Source organism: Oncorhynchus tshawytscha, linkage group LG09 (assembly GCF_018296145.1).
Source record: "Oncorhynchus tshawytscha isolate Ot180627B linkage group LG09, Otsh_v2.0, whole genome shotgun sequence".
Taxonomy (NCBI): Eukaryota; Metazoa; Chordata; class Actinopteri; order Salmoniformes; family Salmonidae; genus Oncorhynchus; species Oncorhynchus tshawytscha.
The window spans coordinates 19,246,696-19,270,504 of NC_056437.1; the positions used below are offsets into that span (position 1 = coordinate 19,246,696).

At 42.9% G+C, this 23,809-nt stretch overlaps 1 protein-coding gene and 1 pseudogene across 1 annotated transcript; both read right to left on the reverse strand.

Annotated features, from left to right (window-relative positions):
* LOC112257271 overlaps positions 1–11,116 on the reverse strand; it is a 46,081-nt pseudogene extending 34,965 nt beyond the window's left edge.
* A 395-nt stretch (positions 11,117–11,511) lies between these two features.
* On the reverse strand, positions 11,512–22,879 carry LOC112257272 (alpha-methylacyl-CoA racemase-like). Its single transcript, XM_024430767.1, has 4 exons — positions 22,873–22,879; positions 22,000–22,137; positions 19,517–19,677; positions 11,512–11,730 (listed from the first exon to the last, which is right to left on the reverse strand). The coding sequence occupies exons 1-4, from the start codon at positions 22,877–22,879 to the stop codon at positions 11,512–11,514; spliced, it is 525 nt and encodes a 174-aa protein (XP_024286535.1).
* Positions 22,880–23,809: the final 930 nt, after the last annotated feature.

The window sequence follows — 23,809 nt, forward strand, 5'->3', positions numbered from 1 at the left end:
ACACCAAAACCATGCCCAAGACAATGGGAACTAACAGTACTCCCGTAAGGCACAAAACCACAACGCACCTTACTATAATAAACACACGCGAAATACACTGAGGAAAGCCTCCACGAGAAACAAGAAAATAATCCTGCACAAACCTAAGCGGGGAAACAGGGGTAAATATACACACAGAAAATAAAGCAAATAAAAACCAGGTGTGAATGAACCAAAGACAAAACAAATGGAAAAGGAAACTTGGATAGGTGATTAGCTAGTAGGCCGGCGACGTCAACTGCCGAGCACCGCCCGAACAGGGAAGTCGTGACAGTACCCCCCGACGCACGGCTCCTGCAGCACGCCGATGCTGGCCTCGATGGCAACCCGGAGGACGAGGCGCAGGGCGATCCGGGTGGAGGTGGTGAAACTCCCTCAGAAGAGATGGGTCTAATACGTCCTCCACCGGCACCCAGCATCTCTCTGTACCCCTCCCAATCCATGACGTACTGAAGGCCCCCCACCCGACGCCTTGAGTTCAGTATGAACCGAACTGCATACGCCGGGGCCCCCTCGATGTCCAGGGGGGGGCGGAGGGACCTCCCGCACCTCAGCTTCTTGAAGCGAACCAGCCACCACCGGCCTGAGAGACACATGAAATGAGGGGTTAATACAGTAATATGGGGGGGCTGTAACCTGTAACACACCTCGTTTATTCTCCTCAGGACTTTAAATGGCCGCACAAACCGCGGACCCAGCTACCGGCAGGGCAGGCAGAGGGGCAGGTTTTGGGTCAAGAGCCAGACCCGGTCCCCCGGTGCAAACACCAGGGCCTCACTGTGGTGACGGTCAGCGCTTGCCTTCTGCCGCCCTTCAGCCCATTTCAGGCACCCGAGGTCTCCTTCGAGAGCCTCACCCATTCGTCCAGTACAGGAGTTTCGGTCTGGCTCTGATGCCATGGTACCAGAACCGGCTGATACCCCAACACACACTGGAAGGGCGATAAGTTAGTAGAGGAGTGGCGGAGTGAGTTCTGGGCCATCTCTGCCCATGGAATGAACGTTGCCCACTCCCCTGGCCGGTCCTGGCAATACGACCGCAGAAACCTACCCACATCCTGGTTTACTCTCTCCACTTGCCAATTACTCTCAGGGTGAAAACCTGGGGTAAGGCTGACCAAGACCCCCAGGTGCTCCATGAATGCCTTCCAAACCTTGGACATGAACTGGGGACTCCGATCAGAAACTATGTCCTCAGGCACCCCGTAGTGCCAGAAGACGTGTGTAAACAGGGCCTCCACAGTCTGTAGGGCCGTAGGGAGACCGGGCAAAGGGAGGAGACGACAGGACTTGGAAAACCAATCCACAACGACCAGGATCGTGGTGTTGCCCTGTGACGGAGGAAGATCGGTCAGGAAGTCCAACGACAGGTGTGGCCAAGGCCGCTGTGGAACGGGAAGGGGTTGTATTTTCCCTCGGGGCAGCTGCCTAGGAGCCTTGCACTGGGCACACACCGAGCAGGAGGAAACATAAACCCTCACGTCCTTGGCCAAGTGGACCACCACTACTTCAAATTCCATCAACACAGACTACTCCACCCTGAAACCATATACTCCACCCTGAAACCATATAATTGTATGAAATTGATTAGTCAGTAAAATCATAATTAATAATGATGGGTGTAGTTTTAGTCAGTAAAACAATATATCTGTACAAATGTGTCTCTACAGTATCTTACTAATCCTGTCTAGGACACACGTTCCGCTAACGGAACCCCCCTCCCCCCAACATTCCGCTGAAAAGGCAGCGTGGGAAATTCAAAAATACTTTTTGAAATATTTAACTTTCACACATTAACAAGTCCAATACAGCAAATGAAAGATGAACATCTTGTTAATCCTACCGATCGTGTCCGATTTTAAAATGTTTTACAGCGAAAACACAACATATATTTATGTTAGATCACCACCATATCCAAAATAACACGCAGCCATTTTTCCCAGCCAAAGATAGTCACAAAAGCAGAATTAGAGATAAAATTAATCACTAACCTTTGATAATCTTCATCAGATGACACTCATATGACATCATGTTACACAATACATTTATGTTTTGTTCGATAATATGCATATTTATATCCACAAATCTCTGTTTACATTGACGCCATGTTCAGAAATGCCTCCAAAATATCCGGAGTAATTACAGAAAGCTACGCCAGATAACAGAAATACTCATCATAAACTTTGACGAAAGATACATGTTTTACATATAATTAAAGATACACTGGTTCTTAATGCAACCGCTGTATCAGATTTTTTTTAACGTTACGAAAAAAGCTTACCATGCAATAATCTAAAATGGCGCTAAGACGTAACAATATTTCTCCGCCATGTTGGAGTCAACAGAAATATGAAATGACATCATAAATATTCCCTTACCTTTGATGATCTTTCATCAGAATGCAGTGCAAGGAGTCCTAGTTCCACAATAAATCGTTGTTTTGTTCCATAATGTCCATTAGTAGTGTCCAATTAGCTGTTTTTGCTAGCACGGTTAGTTCACATGTCCAAAAGCTGGTGCTGGTCCAGGCGAACTCAGACAAAAACTTCAAAAAGTTATATTCCAGGTCGAATAAACTGGTCAAACTAAGTAGAGAATCAATCTTCATGATGTTATTTTCATATATATCCAATAACGTTCCAACCGGAGCATTCATTTTTGTCTACAGAGTCATGGAACGCAGGCGATATCAACAGTAATGTGCGCAACCAGGAACTGGCATTCTGACAGACCCCTGACTCATTCCCCTCCCATCCGGTCATACATCACACTAGAGGCTTCATTCCACATTCTACTGACTGTTGACATCTAGTGGAAGGCGTAGGAAGTGCGAACATATCCATATCTTGTTTGGATGTGAATAGGCGATGACTTGAAATTCGACCAGCCCCAGAATTTCCACTTCCTGTTTGGAAATTTGCCTGCCCTATGAATTCTGTTATACACACATACATAATTCAAACCGTTTTAGAAACTTCAGTGTTTTCTATCCAATAGTAAAAATATTATGCATATATTAGCATCTAGGGCAGAGTAGGCTGCAGTTCACTATGGGCACGCAATTCATCCAAAGTGAAAATGCTGCCCCCTATCCCTAACAGGTTTTAAACACAGACTGCCTGAGCAAGATTCGGTGCCGACCCTGGCTAGGGGCCACTGAGAGATTTGGAAGTATGTGCGCCGCTATAAAATGGATGTCTTTGTATTGTGGACTTCAGAAACATTTGACTATTGTAGACTGGGCCTCCGTCTGTTACAAATCCTGGTTTGCAGACTGAGTAGTTTAATTGAATTGGTTTATGAACATTGAGAACATAATTCTCATAACACCTAGTTAAATGAAGGTATAAAAATATAAAAATATAAAAATCAACTGAGTCCACTTACTCGCTCGCTAGTATACTCAAATACCTCCTCACATGCTTGTTCACTGACTGACTGACTGTGCGAGCTCTGAGTGTTGTCTGCGTGTTACTAAATAGGTGCTTCAAACCTTAGAGCACATTGTAAGGTCTTTACATCACATTGAATGTGCACTCAGTGCTGAATGGGCAGATGATACAAAACACCCCATCATGATGATGCAAAACACCCCATCGTGATGATACAAAACACCCCATCGTGATGATGCAAAACACCCCATCGTGATGATGCAAAACACCCCATCATGATGATGCAAAACACCCCATCTGTTAGGCGGAGCGACACAGGGGAACCCAAGAGCAGACTCGGATGAGAAAACAGGGATGAATGAACCAAGGTATGTATTGTAACACAGGGAGATATGGAGTGCAGATCCGGGGAAGCTTGGATGAGTGGTAGGAAACTAGATGTGGAGGCTGAGGTTGGAGTGAGCTGGGTTGGAACAGGGTAAACAGGTCCAGAGAGGAATCCAATGGAGTGGTGGTGTGGTGAATCCAGAACAGGGTAGCAGGGTGGTGAGATGTGGAACAGGAGACAGGAGCCAGAGTGGCAAAACTGCAGTGAGAGGATAAACAGCGTTGGGTAGGGAAACAGACACAGCAGGGTAACAGGATCTTGAATAATCATAAATAGCTAGAATCATAAACAGTGAAGGTGGATTGATTCTGATTTAGCAGAGATTACAATCTGGCAGAGTGGAAGTGGCAGGACTGAGCATTTGTAGAGGTCTTGATTATGGAACGGGATGCAGCTGGTGAGGATCCGCTCTGGCTCCAGCACACCTGTCTCCAACCACACAATCACAAACATACAGAAAGGGATGGGGAGAGAGAGAGTGTGTACTGGAGGAGTGGCTGCAGGTCAAGGAGACACCGGTTGTCCACTAGAGGCTGTGGCAGGAGCAGATGTGACACCATCATGATGGTGCAAAACACACCATCCTGATGATGCAAAACACACCATCATGATGATGCAAAACTATGGAACGCCGTTTGGGTCTTTGCATGTCAAAAAAGATACACGTGAAATGTATTAATTTGCATCACTGTCAATGACATACTTTTGAAGACAAAACGGAAAGTCACTATTGTGGCTAATCCTTATTGTGGCTAGCTTCACATAGATGGGTCCGACCCCCATTAATCAAATAAGAACGGTTTGTAAATTAGGAATATTTTAGATGATGACACCAAGCTATATAGTTACTGAAACAGATGGTCGTTTTGCAATGTTTTTGAGGAAGAACATTGTCTAGCATTTTATGACCAGCACTGTAGGTGCGCGAGACAACATTACCAGCATCATAGCATACGTATCGATGAATCGTTGTGACATATGAAATGCGAGTGATTGTGTAATCAATGTGTAATAACTACATAAAACATGTATGAACGAATTAAATTATTATAATATGTGGAGTCATATTCAGGTCCTGATTGGTCAACAAGCTTATTTGACACGTCAAATAGTGTTATTTGACATGTATCTTTTTTGACACGCAAAGACCCAAACGGCATTCCATACATCACACACCATCAAGAAACGTCCCCTTTTCAGGACCCTGTCTTTCAAAGATATTTGGATTTTTATGAATTAACTTCACAGATCTTCATTGTAAAGGGCTTAGACTCTGTTTCCCATGCTTGTTCAATGACCCATAAACAATTAATGAACATGCACCTGTGGAACGGTCGATAAGACACTAACAGCTTACAGACGGTAGGCAACTAAGGTCACAGTTATGAAAACTTAGGAAACTAAAGAGGCCTTTCTACTGACTCTGAAAAACACCAAAAGAAAGATGCCCAGTGTCCCTGCTCATCTGCGTGAACGTGCCTTGGGCATGCTGCAAGGAGGCATGAGGACTGTGGCCAGGGCAATAAATTGGAATATCTGTACTGTGTGATGCCTAAGACAGCGCTACAGGGTGACAGGACGGACAGCCGATCATCCTCGCAGTGGCAGACCACATGTAACAACACCTGCACAGGATCGGTATATCCTAACATCACACCCACGGGACAGGTACAGGATGGCTGAGAGAGGCTGGACTGAGGCAGGAAATCTCAATACTGTGCCTTACAGGGAAGACATCCTCTTCCCTCATGTGGTACCCTTACTGCAGGCTCATCCTGACATGACCCTCCAGCATGACAATGCCACCAGCCATACTGCTCGTTCTGTGCGTGATTTCCTGCAAGACAGGAATGTCAGTGTTCTGCCAAGGGCAGCAAAGAGCCCGGATCTCAATCCCATTGAGAACGTCTGGGACCTGTTGGATCGGAGGGTGAGGGCTAGGGCCATTCCCCCCAGAAATGTCCTGGGACTTGCAGGTGCCTTGGTGGAAGAGTGGGGTAACATCTCACAGCAAGAACTGGCAAATCTGGTGCAGTCCATGAGGAGGAGATGCACTGCAGTACTTAATGCAGCTGGTGGCCACACCAGATACTGACTGTTACTTTTGATTTTGAACCCCCCCCACCCATTTGTCCAGGGACACATTATTCAATTTCTGTTAGTCACATGTCTGTGTAACTTGTACAGTTTATTTGTCTCAGTTGTTGAATCTTGTTATGTTCATACAAATATATACATGTTAAGTTTGATGAATATAAACGTAGTTGACAGTACTTCTTTTTTTGCTGAGTTTATGATGCAAAACACACCATCATAATGATGCAAAACACACCATCATGATGATGCAAAACACACCATCATATGATACAAAACACACCATCATGATACTGAAGTGACACTTTGCATCTTGAAAAGTTAACTGCTGACAGGCAAAACATTGTGAGAGTGTACTAAAGAAATAAAACACCAAAAGATTTGAGTGGTACTTTTCTTTAACAATAAATAATCAAACTACACTGAACAAAAAAACACAACATGCAACAATTTCAAAGATTTTACTGAGTTACAGTTCATATAAGGAAATCAGTCAATTTAAATAAATTCATTAGAGCCCAATCTATAGTTTTCACATGACTGGGCAGGGGCACAGCCATTGGTGGGCTTGGGAGGGCATAGGCCCACCCACTTGGGAGCCAGGCCCACCCACTGCTGAGCCTGGCCCAGAAAATCAGAAGAGTTTTTTCCCCACAAAAAGGGCTTCATTACAGACAGAAATACTCCTCAGTTTCATCAGCTGCCCGCGTGGCTGGTCTCAGATGATCCCGCAGGTGAAGAAGCCGGATGTGGAGGTCCTGGGCTGGCGTCATTACACGTGCTCTGCGGTTGTGGGCCGGGTGGACGTACTGCCAAATTTTTAAAAATGACGTTGGAGGCAGTTTATGCTAGACACATTAAAATTTAATTATTTGACAACAGCTGTGGTGGACATTCCTGCAGTCAGCATGCTAATTGCATGCTCCCTCAAAACTTGAGACATCTGTGGCATTGAGTTATGTGACAAAACTACACATTTTACAGTGGCCTTTTATTGCCCCCAGCACAAGGTGCACATGTGTAATGATCATGCTGTTTAAATCAGCTTCTTGATATGCCACACCTGTTAGGTGGATTGATTATCTTGGCAAAGGAGAAATGCTCACTAACAGGGATGTGAACAAATTTGTGCGCAAAAGCTGAGAGAAATAAGCTTTTTGTGCATTAAGAAACATGGTGCCAACACTTCACATGTTGTGTTTGTATTTTTGTTCAGTATAAATACATATCAAAGTAAACCTATATCAATCCAGACAGCATATATATCAGCCAATCAACCCAACACCAGGTTCTGACAAAGTGGGAGGGAGGCTACTGCATGTCATCAGCCATTGCTTACTAGTGAGAAGGGTGTGGTAGTGCAGTCCTCTTTCTTTGTTTATGTACGAGCAGACATCGAAGACGTAAGCCTTGACTGGCCCACTGATGAAGTTTGTTGCAAAGTCAAATAGCACCACTCCAAAAATGACTATGGTGATGGCCCATAGATCGTAGTTTTCACCTGGATTCACTGGGTCAGTCTACAGTATGTCATGGAAAGAGCAGGTGTTCCTAATGTTTTGTACCCTCAGTGTATATTACAGGGATTGAGGTAAACAGTGTGTCAGTAGATTTGTTAACACCTTGATATCACGTAAATACATTTGATCATCATTATAATTACTGTTTTATCAAGAGAATGATTGGGGCTAATACAACCATTCATTCACCACATAGGAGGGAAGAGTTTGTTTTGAAACCACATGCATTATGTTGGAACAAAATGTAAAGGCCATTTTAAAATCCAAACTCCATTAGAAATAGTTTTCAATTTGCATTTCAAAAAAATCAACTCAATCTGAAAAACAACACATTGCCAGCATGACTGTCTGGCTAGAAAAACAACTCCTAATCAATTTTATGCTAATACCCCCCATCTAAAACTGCATAAATATTAATATTAGTCATCACAAGAGATATTTAGTGTTCATGCTCATCAAAAATAAATACTGTAGCGAATCAGATTGTCATAATCATGTTGTGCACAGTAGAGCACAAATAAACAGAATAATATCCTTTATCTTGGGAGAGAAACAAGTGCCTGACAGATTACAATGGCAATAAAACCTACACAGCGGTATTCAAGTTTTGGTGATTACAAATCACAGTTGGGTGTTGTGTTGAAGTCTTATGTCAGATGCATTGTGGCTTAGGTTAGATCTCAAAGAAATACAAGAACTTTCATCAAAGCTTAGTTTCATCCACTGTAGGAAAGTCACAATATATTGTACTGTAGCTAACACATAATGGCCCAGTGACATTATGATTATATCCCAGATCCCAATTTACTATATCACAGATCCCATTTTACAACAGTGTTGAAGAATGATCCTTGCTATATGGGATCATTGGTACATCTCTACCCAATTTAAGTTTACATTTTAATTGGTTATGGTAAGTGTTAAGGTTAGGGTAAGGGTATGGACATCCCAAGGGTTAGGGTAAGGAAATCCCAAGGATCCAGAATAGCACTAACTGTTGAAGAATGGAGATAATCATCTTAACAAAAGTACTGGAAATGGTCACACTTTTTATTGTATTATTACAGAGAAGGTGAAATCCGGCATAACGGAAAACTATTTTGAGGATATCAACCAACAAAGTAGGCATACACTGAAAACAAAAAGGTGTAGTGTGTTACTAATGGTTTTCTTTGAGACTGTGGTCCCAGCTCTCTTCAGGTCATTGAACAGGTCCTGCCGTGTAGTTCTGGGCTGATCCCTCACCTTTCTCATGATCATTGATGCCCCACGAGGTGAGATCTTGCATGGAGCCCCAGACCGAGAGTGATTGACCGTCATCTTGAACTTCTTCTATTTTCGAATAATTGCGCCAACAGTTGTTGCCTTCTCACCAAGCTGCTTGCCTTTTGTCCTGTAGCCCATCCCATCCTTGTGCAGGTCTACAATTTTATCCCTGATGTCCTTACACAGCTCTCTGGTCTTGGCCATTGTGGAGAGGTTGGAGTCTGTTTGATTGTGTGGACAGGTGTCTTTTATACAGGTAACGAGTTCAAACAGGTGCAGTTAATAGAGGTAATGAGTGGAGAATAGGAGGGCTCCTTAAAGAAAAACTAAAAGGTCTGTGAGAGCCGGAATTCTTACTGGTTGGTAGGTGATCAAATACTTATTGCATGCAATAAAATGCTAATTAATTACTTAAAAATCATACAATGTGATTTTCTGGATTTTTGTTTTAGATTCCGTCTCTCACAGTTGAAGTGTACCTATGATAAAAATTACAGACCTCTACATACTTTGTAAGTAGGAAAACCTGCAAAATCAGCAGTGTATCAAATACTTGTTCTCCCCACTGTACATGGACGTGAAAATTAACAACGATATACAGTTTCTGAAAAGAGGTATGGGCCAAACATGTACGTCTCAGTATTTGCAGGTGTAAGGATATGCCATCTTTTGCATTCCTATTCTTTGCAGGTATTGAGAGACTCCAGTTCCTCTCAGGATTTTGTCCACATCTCAGTGAGGTGGTTTCTATAATTGTTATTGTTCAAGGTCACTATTGAGCTTTCTGGAATAATTGCTGAACATCTTGTGCAATCAACTTGGTGGAGGGAAATGGCCCAGTGGAAATAACAGGAACATTTAACCTTCTGTCGAGACACACTTAGGAAACCCTCTCATTACGGGTTATGAAACACATTAAACTGCCAGACAAACAGCATAGGCAAAATCCCAGAAGAAAACCTGGTTCAATCTGCTTTCCAACAAAATGCATTATACGGGTTGATTTCTGTATTTTTTAAGTTACATACTGTATCGTGAATATGTTGGGACTCTGTCAACAATGAACTAGTGAAACAAATACCTAAAGATTGTTTTTGGGTGGAATTTTCCATCAAAATCATTTTCTCTGAGAAAATGTATTAGTATTAAAAAAAATCTAAATGTTTTTAGCATACAAAATAGCTCAGTATTTGTATTACTTATTTTATACACAGTATTTTTTGCTCAATAATTTCAGAGGTGATAGTACATTTTCTATAAAACAGCCCATTAGGCGAAAGACATGGGAATATGAGCCCTGAAAGTATTTTGGTTTCTCATACCCAAGCTGCCCGACTCCATAACCACTATTAACAAAACAAAGACTAGTTCTAGAACAGTATGTCTGATAGCCATGGGCTCTCACCTGATACGACTGCATCTCCATTAAGAAAAAAAGGTTATTCACTTTATAATAAATCATAATACTGTATTTCTCCTGACACTAACTAGCTCGTCCTGCCACAGTCATGTGAGATGTTGAGGCAATTCACAGAGTTTCTCATGGGAGCCCTGCCCTCCACCCCTCTCCTGTCCCCCTGTCGCCCCCATCAGAGGAAGCTGAGGAGGCGTCAGAGGGGCTCAACCCGGGGAGGCAGTCAGATGCTTAGAGTCAGACAGATTAAAAGGCCACATTCTCACCAGACCTAGAGTCCTTGGGACACTAACGTAGTCACATTGCGTTCCAGAGTTAAGCATACCAATGAGTGAGGCCTACATACTGTTAGCAGTTGATGTTACTCTTCAATAACACAGACCCCAAAGCAAATCAGGGGGAGGAAAATAGGTTTACTCAAAGAGTACAAATCATGCGGTAGGTAGATGTTCATTCTCCCCTGTCCTCAGTGATTCTCTTCAGAGTGATTCTCTTCAGAGTGATTCTCTCCACAGAATAAAGGGACAGGATGTACTTTATAATCCAGCCTTAGCCTGTGGTTGACCAATTAGAAATCCTTGCAATAAAACTGGGCCAATGGATAAATAACAAGTATCCTTTTTCAGGTTCAGTGTATAAACAATTTGGACCAATGAAAACTTGCCATGTATATATGAGTCCCAGACTGAAATCCTCCCATGTCTCTGACCCATTGATATTACAGAAAAAACATTTCCATTGATCGTTAGTACTCTATTGACCTCTCGTCCTCTGAGTTGTGTATTTATCTTTGAAATATTCTTACAATACAGTCACTTGTTTGAGGGGACAATAGATAGACTACTTTGGGGGGAGGAAGTGAACATTCTTAACTAACCATTGATGAGTTATGCTAGAGGCATTTGAAAACAGTATAATTGTGAACTGTACATCAAACACACAAACTCTACGGTCTTTGACTTACCTTTATGGATGAAGCGAACATTCTTATCAAGGTGGTTCATCAGGTCATTATCTTGTGTCAGATACAGTAAGAGACCAGTAATGCGTAGGAGTGACACCACCCGTCGGAAGTCAATTCCATCAGGCTACAGTAGATAAATGATGCTAGTTGCACTTGAAACAGTGAGATTGTGTACAAACACACCATATCTATGGTAATTTAGTTTCCTTGATGACCTGTTTGGCATGTCAAAACTGATAATGTTCAGAAAAAAATGTATTCAAGGTCAGTATTTACTATGCAATTATATTAAATGGCATGGTTTATAATGTCACCATAGCAGCACCCACCTGTAGCACGCGCTCCAGCAGGTATATCTCTCTGGTCACCCCCAAAACCAATTCTTCCTTTGGCCGCCTCTCCTTCCAGTTCTCTGCTGCCAATGACTGGAACAAACTACAACTGTACTTTGGCTGCGTTACACTCAATAATTCCAGCTAAGAGCAACTGTTTTACCTCTGCTGGTTTGAATCCAGACTCCTCTAGAACGGGACGTGTGTGTTCCCCTATGAAGGTGTCCCGGGCCAGGCAGGGGTCAGCAGGGGTGCGGGACAGGACAGGTGCGGGGCTTGGGGTCACCTCTCGCTGGGCGTCCCTGTGGAAGTAGGCCCTCTCCTGGTTGTGGGGTGGGAGGTCACCTCGTCAACAGAGAGAATGGGAGTCACACAGGCGTCTGTCCCATCGAACACGCAACCACACTCCTACCTGAGTCTTAGTGGCAGACTGCTAAGTGAAGATCTGCATCAGCTCTGGCCAATCACAGATGCACATCTGGGGAGGAAGATTGATAGCATCCAATCCCAGGCCTATGAAAAGTGATATGCAACTGATAAGATATGAGGAACACAAATATATGTATGCAGTAGAGCTGGGGTGTCAAACTGGCAACTCTAATGAACTAGAGTATCCTTTGCAACGAAGGTAACTCTGGGTCTTCCTTTCCTGTGGCGGTCTTCATAAGAGCCAGTTTCATCATAGCACTTGATGATTTTTGCACTTGAAGAAACTTTCAAAGTTTTGAAATTGACTGACCTTCATGTCTTACAGTGGTGATGGTCTGTCATTTCTCTTTGCTTATTTGAGCTGTTATTACCATAATATGGACTTGGTCTTTTACCAAATAGGGCTATCTTCTGTATACCAACCCTACCTTGTCACAACACAACTGATTGGTTCAAACGGATTAAGGATAGAAATTCCGCAAATGAACTTTTAACAAGGCACACCTGTTAATTGAACTGCATTCCAGGTGACTACTTCTTGAAGCTGGTTGAGAGAATGCCAAGAGTGTGCAAAGCTGTCATCAAGGCCAAGGGTGGCTACTTTGAAGAATCTCAAATATATTTGATTTGTTTAGCACTTTTTTTGGTTACTACATGATTCCATGTGTGTTATTGTATAGTTTTGATGTTTTCACTATTATTCTACAATGCATAAAATAGCAAAAATAAAGAAAAACCCTGGAATGAGTAGTTGTGTCCAAACCTTTGACTGGTACTGTATGTCTCGTGTCTGAGCCATTGAATTGCGACTCCACTTTGTCTCTGTACTGACGGTTTGCCTGTTTATTACATTACGGAGGGCATAACTGCACTGTTTGTATTTGACCATATTTCCAGTCACTTGTGGTTAATTGTGGTAGTTCGCGCCTTCAGTTTTGCGCAAATGCTGCCATCTATCCACGTTTTTGGTTTGGGTAGGTTTTAATAGTCCCAGTAGGAACAACATTCCCTATACACTTCCTGAGGAACTCAGTCACCGTATCAGTGCATACGTCAATGTTATTCTCAGAGGCAACCCAGAACATATCCCAGTCCACGTGAGCAGAACAATCTTGAAGGATGGATTCCAAATTGGTCAGACCAGCATTGAATAGACCTTAGCACGGGTACTTCCTGTTTGAAAAAAATAAGTGAGTTTCTGTACGTTATCACAATCTCACCATGAGTAGTTAATCATGAAACATACTCCACCGCCTTTCTTCTTCCCGGAGAGTTCTTTATTCCTGTCTGCACGATGTACTGAGAACCCAGTTGGCTGTATGGACAGGGACAGTATATCTGGAGGGAGCCATGATTTTAGCAGCTGAGGAGAGAGAGGAAGGACAGCTGTGAAAACAACAGCTGGAAAATGAGTCAGAAGCCCAGTAGCATTTGGATGTATTTTAATAATGTAGACAATGTTAGGGCACAGTGTAGAATTTGCCAAAATAAAATCTCATATATGGCACAACCTACACCGGCATTGGCGAACTGTGCACCCAACTATGAAGCTAGCTGTAGCAGAGCTTCGAGAAACGAGCGGGCTTGCTAGTGATAGTGGTGGAGCCAGCACCTCCACACGTGGAGATGTATCCACTCAGTCAAGTAAGTAGGCCTACTCCACGACCCACAGCAACGCAGTCTTCTATGGACCAGTTTATGCCAATGTCTGCAGAAAAACAAGCCCAAATTGATATTGCATTGGCTAAAATGATTGCCACCGATTTCCAGTCATTTCCGATCGTGGAGGACAGATGTTTTAGAACTTATAGAAATAGTCTAAATCCAAGCAGGAAAACCCTTTCAAAATCACTTATTCCACAACTGTACGAGAGCACACAGACTTCAGTGTGGGAAAGAGTCCAAAAAGCTACTGCAGTTTGCCTTACCACTGACTGCTGGACATCAAGGGTAACCACTTGATGTGGTTACATGTCACTTCATTTAAGATTTTTCGATGTCTAGCTGTCTTCTGGACTGCTTTGAGTTCAGTGACAGACACACCTCAGAGAACTTGGCAGAGGAACTGTTGAGAGTGGCCAGAAAATGGCAAGTAGATGGAAAAGTGGTCTGTTGTGTTAGTGACAATGCAGCTAACATAACCAAAGTCATGGACATTTTTAAATGGACCCATCATCCATGTCTTGCCCACACAATCAACATGATAGTAAGAGATGCTCTGGAGGTGATGAAGCCCACTGTGGACAAAGTGAAAGCAGCTGTGGAATACTTCCACAGGAGCACAGTAGGTGCTGAAAACAAAAGTCTACACAACGCCAGAGCTGTGGTCTAAACAAGACATGGTGGAATTCAACATTTTATATGTTGAAGCAGTTTCTTGAGTCAAAGGATGCCATCATCTCTACCCTGGCCATTGTCAATGCACCTGTTGATGCTCTGACACAAGAGGAATGGGAGGTGGAGGAGGTGTGCAGAGTCCTGGAACCCTTTGAGCAGGTCACTGTGGAGATCAATGGACAGAGGTACAGTAAGCAGTTATTACTACATCTTTATTTAATCCAGTATTTTATATGTATATGAGCAGTAGATGAGAATGTAGTATCAGTAGACAAAACATGAACCTGAACAAATAAGTTACTGTTCTCTCTTTTCAGCTATGTGACAGCCTCAAAAATGATACTCCTGTGTAAGGGTCTGCAGCGAATCACAGCCAGCCGCCAGAGAGAAGCAAATGTAACCACAGAACATGTGACAGAGTTGGACACCCTATGTTCATCAATGGACAGAAAGTTCCACAGAATGGAATATAATCACGTGCTATCAGAAACCGCTGCACTTGACCCCAGATTCAAGATGTTAGCCTTCAGTGACACCAGAGTGATTGATGAGGCTCTTCAAAGAATAACCTCAGCAGCAGGGAGGGACAGTACCATCAGTCAGCTGGCTCAGGCACCAGGGCAACAGGAAGAAGAGGGATCAGATGGAGCAGAAGCACCAGCAGTAGTGCCACAAACGTCTGCTGTTTGGATGCTGTTTGACGAGAGAGCAACTGGGGATGCAGCACGAAGGAATCCCTCAGCAGATGCCATAATGGAGGTCCGATCCTATTTTGAGGAGCCCCTCCTCCAAAGATCTGCAGATCCTCTGAGCTGGTGGAAGAACAAGGCCTCTGTCTCCCGATTGCTTACTAAAGTCATGACAGGGAGACTCTGCATAGTGGCCACATCCGTTCCCTCTGAGAGGGTCTTCTCGAAAACGGGACAAATAATTACTGAGAGAAGAAACCGCATCAGCCCCTCGAAAGTGAGGCAGCCTGCATTTCTGAATGCAAATCTCTCATGAAAGCAAAATATGGTCAGCATTGCTGTGTGCTGCTGGTTATAACATGGCAATAAAGAAGAGAGAGAAAAGAGGGGCCGTTTAATGTTTTAAGTGGGATGCTGCAGTTTTGCACATTGTTATATATTTTTCTTTGATATGGTGCTATATTCTATTATTATGTTGTTCGGACTGCATTCCGTTTGTTTATAAACATTCAAAAAGTTATACTTTAAATGCACATGTGTAATAGCATCCTTTTTTACATGTTTTTATATTTGTGGGATGCTGCATTTTCTATTTTTTTTTTGTTTTCTTTGTTGTGGTGCAATATTCAATTATGCTGTTCAGATAGTATTTGTTTTGAATGGTTAGATTTATATGCATTTTGTTTATACACATTAAAAAGTTACACTTTAAATTCAAATGTTTAATAGCATTCTTTTCCATAACAAACCAATGCATTTTTAAATACATTGTGGTTAAGGTAGAGTGTGATTTAATTTAATTATTTAATTAGAATTGTTTTAACACTAATCATAGTCAAACTATTGCAAACTGTTTGACTTGAATAAATACAAAACATATATTTTTTAAAGAGCCGTTTGGGAGCCAAAAGAGCCGTCTCTTTTTGGTGAGCTGGGCCAAACGAGCCGGGTCACTGAAAAGAGCCAGAATGCCCATCACTGGGGCTAATTGCCTTGCCAACCAACAATGTGACTGTCTTGGCCCCTCACTGAGGCATTTATCAGCAGATTAAGTGTACTTCTTACTGACAAAAGAGCAGTCATCTACATCACAGGCATGAATAGGAAGTAGCTGACTGCATACCTAAGGTTTGCATACCTACATATGTAGTTTACATAAATTATAATCTCAGTGAGATTGGAATGGTAAAACATGATGTGGTTATTAAATCCTTGAATATGGGAGCTACAATATTATGATTCTTCCCGTAACTAAAACCGTGATTTTTTTTGCATTTGCAGATATCTTCACAGCATGGTATTAACATTAAAAGTGTGATCTCTATCTTTGGAAAAGTGCCCACAATCCCTGGAGGAAAACGAAAGTACAAGCCTTAAGCAAAACGTAATGTTGTTTACAGCGATCATGGAGGGGAGGTTAATATATTCATTGAAAAATAAAAACGGGACTTCAGGCGGCATAGCCTCTATGGCTCTAACAACATATAAAATATGACAGTGAGCTGCGGCAAAAGTCAATAAAACCAAACCTTGAGCACATCCTACATCCCACCTAATCTACGTACAAGATTTGACTGGCATTTGAAGACGTGCTCCGGTTCTTTGGCAACTAAGAAATTATTTTTAAACATATCGCTTTGGGCTGGATTTATTTTTATTTATTTTTTATTTCACCTTTATTTAACCAGGTAGGCTAGTTGAGAACAAGTTCTCATTTGCAACTGCGACCTGGCCCAGATAAAGCATAGCAGTGTGAACAGACAACACAGAGTAACACATGGAGTAAACAATTAACAAGTCAATAACACAGTAGAAAAAAAAGAGAGTCTATGTACATTGTGTGCAAAAGGCATGAGGAGGTAGGCGAATAATTATAATTTTGCAGATTATCACTGGAGTGATAAATGATCAGATGGTCATGTACAGGTAGAGATATTGGTGTGCAAAAGAGCAGAAAAGTAAATAAATATATACAGTATGGGGATGAGGTAGGTCAAATTGGGTGGGCTATTTACCGATAGACTATGTACAGCTGCAGCGATCGGTTAGCTGCTCAGATAGCAGATGTTTGAAGTTGCTGAGGGAGATAAAAGTCTCCAACTTCAGCGATTTTTGCAATTCGTTCCAGTCACAGGCAGCAGAGAACTGGAAGGAAAGGCGGCCAAATGAGGTGTTGGCTTTAAGGATGATCAGTAAGATACACCTGCTGGAGCGCGTGCTACGGGTGGGTGTTGCCATCGTGACCAGTGAACTGAGATAAGGCGGAGCTTTACCTAGCATGGACTTGTAGATGACCTGGAGCCAGTGGGTCTCGTGACGAATATGTAGCGAGGGCCAGCCGACTAGAGCATACAGGTCGCAGTGGTGGGTGGTATAAGGTGCTTTAGTAACAAAACGGATGGCACTGTGATAAACTGCATCCAGTTTGCTGAGTAGAGTATTGGAAGCTATTTTGTAGATGACATCGCCAAAGTCGAGGATCGGTAGGATAGTCAGTTTTACTACGTAAGTTTGGCAGCGTGAGTGAAGGAGACTTTGTTTTGCGGAATAGAAAGCCGATTCTAGATTTGATTTTAGATTGGAGATGTTTGATATGAGTCTGGAAGGAGAGTTTACAGTCTAGCCAGACACCTAGGTACTTATAGATGTCCACATATTCTAGGTCGGAACTATCCAGGGTGGTGATTTTTAGCCAATGTGTAGTTCATACATGCATAATCATTGAGCAGAATGAATGACATACCTCAATTAGCCATGAAATCCCTAGTTTAAAAGCGGCTGTTTTCTTGAAGCTGTGCCACACAATTTTTTCTATATTTCTCCCCACGTGGGCCAGCACCCTAGCAATTGAAGTTCAGGTTTCAGGAGCAGAGAAAAAAGTTTGGAAGTTTCAAATCAAATCAAATGTTATTTGTCACATACACATGGTTAGCAGATGTTAATGCTTGTGCTTCTAGTTCCGACAATGCAGTAATAACCAACGAGTAATCTAGCTAACAATTCCAAAACTACTACCTTATACACACAAGTGTAAAGGGATAAAGAATATTTACATAAAGATATATGAATGAGTGATGGTACAGAGCGGCATAGGCAAGATGCAGTAGATGGTATCGAGTACAGTATATACATATGAGATGAGTATGTAAACAAAGTGGCATAGTTCGTCCTCAAACTTGATGATTGAGTTGGAGGCGTGCGTGGCCACGCAGTCGTGGGTGAACAGGGAGTACAGGAGAGGGCTCAGAACGCACCCTTGTGGGGCCCCAGTGTTGAGGATCAGCGGGGTGGAGATGTTGTTACCTACCCTCACCACCTGGGGGCGGCCCGTCAGGAAGTCCAGTACCCAGTTGCACAGGGCGGGGTCGAGACCCAGGGTCTATGGTGTTAAATGCTGAGCTGTAGTCGATGAACAGCATTCTCACGTAGGTATTCCTCTTGTCCAGATGGGTTAGGGCAGTGTGCAGTGTGGTTGAGATTGCATCGTCTGTGGACCTATTTGGGCAGTAAGCAAATTGGAGTGGGTCTAGGGTGTCAGGTAGGGTGGAGGTGATATGGTCCTTGACTAGTCTCTCAAAGCACTTCATGATGACGGAGGTGAGTGCTACGGGGTGGTAGTCGTTTAGCTCAGTTACCTTAGCTTTCTTGGGAACAGGAACAATGGTGGCCCTCTTGAAGCATGTGGGAACAGCAGACTGGGATAGGGATCGATTGAATATGTCTGTAAACACACCAGCCAGCTGGTCTGCGCATGCTCTGAGGGCGCGGCTGGGGATGTCGTCTGGGCCTGCAGCCTTGCGAGGGTTAACACGTTTAAATGTTTTACTCACCTCGGCTGCAGTGAAGGAGAGTCCACATGTTTTGGTTGCGGGCCGTGTCAGTGGCACTGTATTGTCCTCAAAGCGGGCAAAAAAGTTATTTAGTCTGCCTGGGAGCAAGGCATCCTGGTCCGTGACTGGGCTGGTTTTCTTTTTGTAATCCGTGATTGACTGTAGACCCTGCCACATACCTCTTGTGTCTGAGCCGTTGAATTGCGATTCTACTTTGTCTCTATACTGACGCTTAGCTTGTTTGATTGCCTTGCGGAGGGAATGGCTACACTGTTTGTATTCGGTCATGTTACTGGTAACCTTGCCCTGATTAAAAGCAGTGGTTCACGCTTTCAGTTTCACGCGAATGCTGCTATCAATCCACGGTTTCTGGTTTGGGAATGTTTTAATCGTTGTTATGGGAACGACATCTTCAACGCAAGTTCTAATGAGTCGCTCACCGAATCAGCGTATTCGTCAATGTTGTTGTCTGACGCAATACGAAACATATCCCAGTCCACGTGATGGAAGCAGTCTTGGAGCGTGGAATCAGAAGTTTCTGTTGTTGTTTAGGGCCCTGGTTCAGAGTTTTCTTCTATTAAATAAACATTATATCCTACGGCATTCTTTAGGCAAAAAACAATATGCTGCAACGTACAAACCAGTATGTCTATCATCTTGTGATATGCATTGTACAGATGTACCTGGAGCTACAGAGCATTATTTCACTATTGGTCTTTAGAAAGCATTTACTGTAGGTGTACTGAGAACAGCACCGTGGGTGTAGAAGTGGACTGAGGGTCGTGATCTGATCAGACCTCAACTGGGCTGATCTCATTCTCACCATGCTGGCATCAATGACCTGCCCTCTGCCCAACCTGGTCCTCTCCAGCAGGACCAGGACCACCCCGAAGGCACACGTCAGAACCTCGCCCGGAAAGTCTGCCACCAGGTTCAGAGGAGTGTAGGGCTTCTCATGGCTCCGGCCCAACATGGAGAACAAGCCTGACACAGGAGGAGGGGAATACATGTAGTAAGCAAGGCAGAATTGGAAGGAAATTCCTTTATGTCTGTATGGACAATGGTACAGTACATAGAAAGGAAGCTGTAAATTATCTAAAACAAACATCTAGTCTAATGGAAAGTGATTAGCTACATAATAAACCATAGTCATTGAATTTATAGCCTTCAATTATATACCCGATGATAATTGAAATATGATACAGTATTAATAACAATAGGTTTGAATTAGCTTTTGTCCATCATTATTTTTTCTCCAAACTATGTCAAATTGGTTGTTGATCATTGATAGACAACCATTTTCAGGTCTTGCCATAGATGTTCAAGTAGATTTAAGACAAAACTCTAACTAGGCCACTCAGGAACATTCACTGTCTTCTTGGTAAGCAACTCCAGTGTAGATTTGGTCTCATGTTTTAGGTTAGTGTCCTGCTGAAAGGTGAATTCCTCTCCCAGTGTCTGGTGGAAAGCAGGCAAACAGGTTTTCCTCTGGGATTTTGCCAGTGCTTATCTCCATTCAGTTTTTTTTATCCTGAAACACTCCCCAGTCCTGAACAATTACAAGCATACGCATAACATGATGCAGCCACCACTATGCTTGAAAACATGTAGAGTGGTACTCAGTTGTAAATACACGTTGGGTCCTTGAAAAGTGTTATATAAGTCCCATGTATTATTATTCAGGAATGTGTTGCATTAGATTTGTCCCAAACATAACACTTTGTATTTAGGACCAAAAGTGAATTGCTTAGCCACACTTTTTTGCAGTATTACTTTAGTGGCTTTAGTGCAGGATGAATGTTTTTGAATATTTTTTTATTCTGTACAGGCTTCCTTCTTTTCCCTCCGTCATTTAGGTTTGTATGGTGGAGTAACTATACAGTTGTTGATCCATCCTCAGTTTTCTCCTATCACGGCCATTAAACTCTGTAACTGTTTTAAAGTCACCATTGGCCTCATCGTGAAATCCCTGAGCCATTTCCTTCCTCTCCGGCAACTGAGTTAGGAAGGATGCCTGTGTCTTTGTCGTGAGTGTGTGTATTAATACACCACCCAAAGTGTAATTAATAACTTCACCATGCTCAAATGAATATTCAATGCCTGCTTTATTTTTACCCATCTACCAATAGATGCGCTTCTTTGCGAGGCATTGGGAAACTTCTTTGGTCTTTGTGGTTGAATCTGTGTTTGGAACTCGCTGCTCGACTGAGGTACCTTACATATAATTGTACGTGTGGAGTACAGCGATGATGTAGTCATTCAAAAATCATGTTAAACACTATTATTGCACACAGAGTGAGTCCATGCAACATATTGTGACACAGTTTTACTCCTGAACTTACAGTGCATTCAGAAAGTATTCCGACCCCTTCAAATTTTCCACATTTTGTTACATTACAGCCTTATTCTAAAATTGAGTAACTAAACACATTTTCCTCATCAATCTACATACAAGGCCGCAGAATGGCAAAGTGAAAACAGGTTTTTAGACATTTTAGCATAAAGTATTCAGCCCTTTGCTATGAGACTCAAAATAGAGCTCAGGCGCATCATGTTTCCATTGATCCTCCTTGAGCTGTTTCTACCACTTGATTGGAGTCCACCTGTGGTAAATCCAGTTGATTGGACATGATTTGGAAATGCACACACCTGTATATATAAAAGGTCCCACAGATCCCAGTGTATATCAGAGCAAAAATCAAGCCATGAGGTCAAAGGAATTATCCTTAGAGCGCCGAGACAGGATTGTGTCGAGGCACGGATCTGGGGAAGGGTACCAAAACATTTCTGCAGGTGCCCAATAACACAGTGGCCTCCATCATTCTTACATGGAAAATGTTTTGAACCACCAAGACTCTTCCTAGAGCTGAGGAATCAGGGGACAAGGGGTTGAATACTTATTGACTCAAGACATTAACTTTTCATTTTTAATTAATTAGTATATATACATATGTTTTAAAGCAATTTAATCCATTTTAAATCCAGACTGTAATGACAAAATGTGGAAAAAGTAAGGGGGTGTGAATACTTTCTGAGGGTACTGTAACAGGCTTTTAAAATTCAATATTGGTACACAAGTTCTACTGAAAATATCAAAGGGACGCAAAAAGGTACTCTATTCGTGGAACGACCCAGATGGTTGCCATCGAGACTATTCAATTATTATAGAGCTATCAATCGTAAGTAATATGCCATTGAATGGTCTGTTTTTCCTATATTTGATTTTCAACTGAAGCCACATCTTATGTCACTGATGGAAAGTCAAGAGAAATAATATGAATTTTATTCCAGTGAAGTTGTTTCTACCTGACATGACGAGGTAGTTGATGTCATGGCCAGCAGCCTTGGCTCCACTCAAGCCGTAGCCAGTGAGGCATGAGTAGAACAGACAAGGGTTCTCCTTCAGTAGCTCCTCTGGACCCATGTCCAGCTTCTCCATAACTCCTACACAGAAACACAGTTAATGGAGAGGTACAGACTTTAGATACATTCAAAAAAAGGAATACAAGTACTGAGAAGCAACATGAAAGTGTACCATTAGTCAGGTTCGACCTATTCAGAACCAAACACCCACACCACATGCCCAGAAACAGAAGACAACGCATCACTAAGTAATGTAGTCATGTAGATGAGGTTGGGCCAGGGACACTGTCTATTTCTATAGACCCTGCACTCATAACCATCAAATAGACAGACCACTGCAAACCCTGGGGAAAATGCCACCAGCTAACTGGGAAACTAACTACAGCTAACCAAGCAGTCTCCATATAAACCCTTTCTCAGACTCAAAACAACCAAGATGCAGAAAGCTTAGCCTTTTTTTATGCCAAAGGAGAAGAGAAACTTAATTATTTGGAACCCGGCACAGTAGTAGACCAGACGAGTGCAATTGATTTCACTCTGGGTTTAATTGCAGGGTTTGGTAATGGCCACTTTGACACAAATGATAGGGAAACTACATTCATTATTGGACAAATATGATTCAGAAAAAATGCAAAGGCTTTCTACACAAAAATAAAGAGCTAAGTTTGCTCACTTGATTAGCAGGGAGGACTCTGATTCCAAGGTCAAAAAAAGTAGATGGACGGTCACGTGATGTTACATCCCCTGAATCAGAAGTGAGTATTCAATCTATTGCTCTTCCTGATAGACTCTTTAGTACCCATCACTCTGGCTGACTGTCCATCATGCCCTGTGTCTACAGCGTTAGTGGATTCCGGCGCTGCCGGTAACTTTATGGATTAGACCCTTGTCTCTGCTCTCAATATTACTACCTACCCGCTCTTCTCTCCTTTTCAGGTTCAAGGTCTCGACTGTCGGCCTCTAGGATCCGGAACCATCACACTCATCACCCAACCACTCACCCTCACCGTGGAGCCCAATCACCAGGAAAACATCCCCTTCATCACGAGCGCACCAGTTCACAAGATCATCCACAGCCTACCTTGACTTCTGCATCATAACCCTATTCACCCTACCAGAGAACTGGAAGGAAAGGCAACCAAAGGAGGAATTGGCTTTGGGGGTGACCAGTGAGATATACCTGCTGGAGCGCGTGCTACGAGTGGGTGCTGCTCCTGTGACCAGTGAGCTGAGATAAGGCAGGGCTTTACTTTGCAGAGACTTGTAGATAACCTGTAGTCAGTGGGTTTGGCGACGAGTATGAAGCGAGGGCCAACCAACGAGAGCATACAGGTCGCAGTGGTGGGTAGTGTATGGGGCTTTGGTGACAAAACGGACGGCACTGTGATAGACTGCATCCAATTTCTTGAGTAGAGTGCTGGAGGCTATTTTACAGATGACATCGCCAAAGTCGAGAATCGGTAGGATGGTCAGTTTTACGAGGGTGTGTTTGGCAGCATGAGTGAAGGACGCTTTGTTGCGATATAGGAAGCTGATTCTAGATTTAATTTTTTGATTGGAGATGCTTAATGTGAGTCTGGAAGGAGAGTTTACAGTCTAACCAGACACCTAGTTATTTGTAGTTGTCCACGTATTCTAAGTCAGAACCATCCAGAGCAGTGATGCTGGACGGGTGGGCAGGTGCGGGCAGTGATCGATTGAATAGCATGCATTTAGTTTTACTTGGATTTAAGAGCAGTTGGAGGCCACGGAA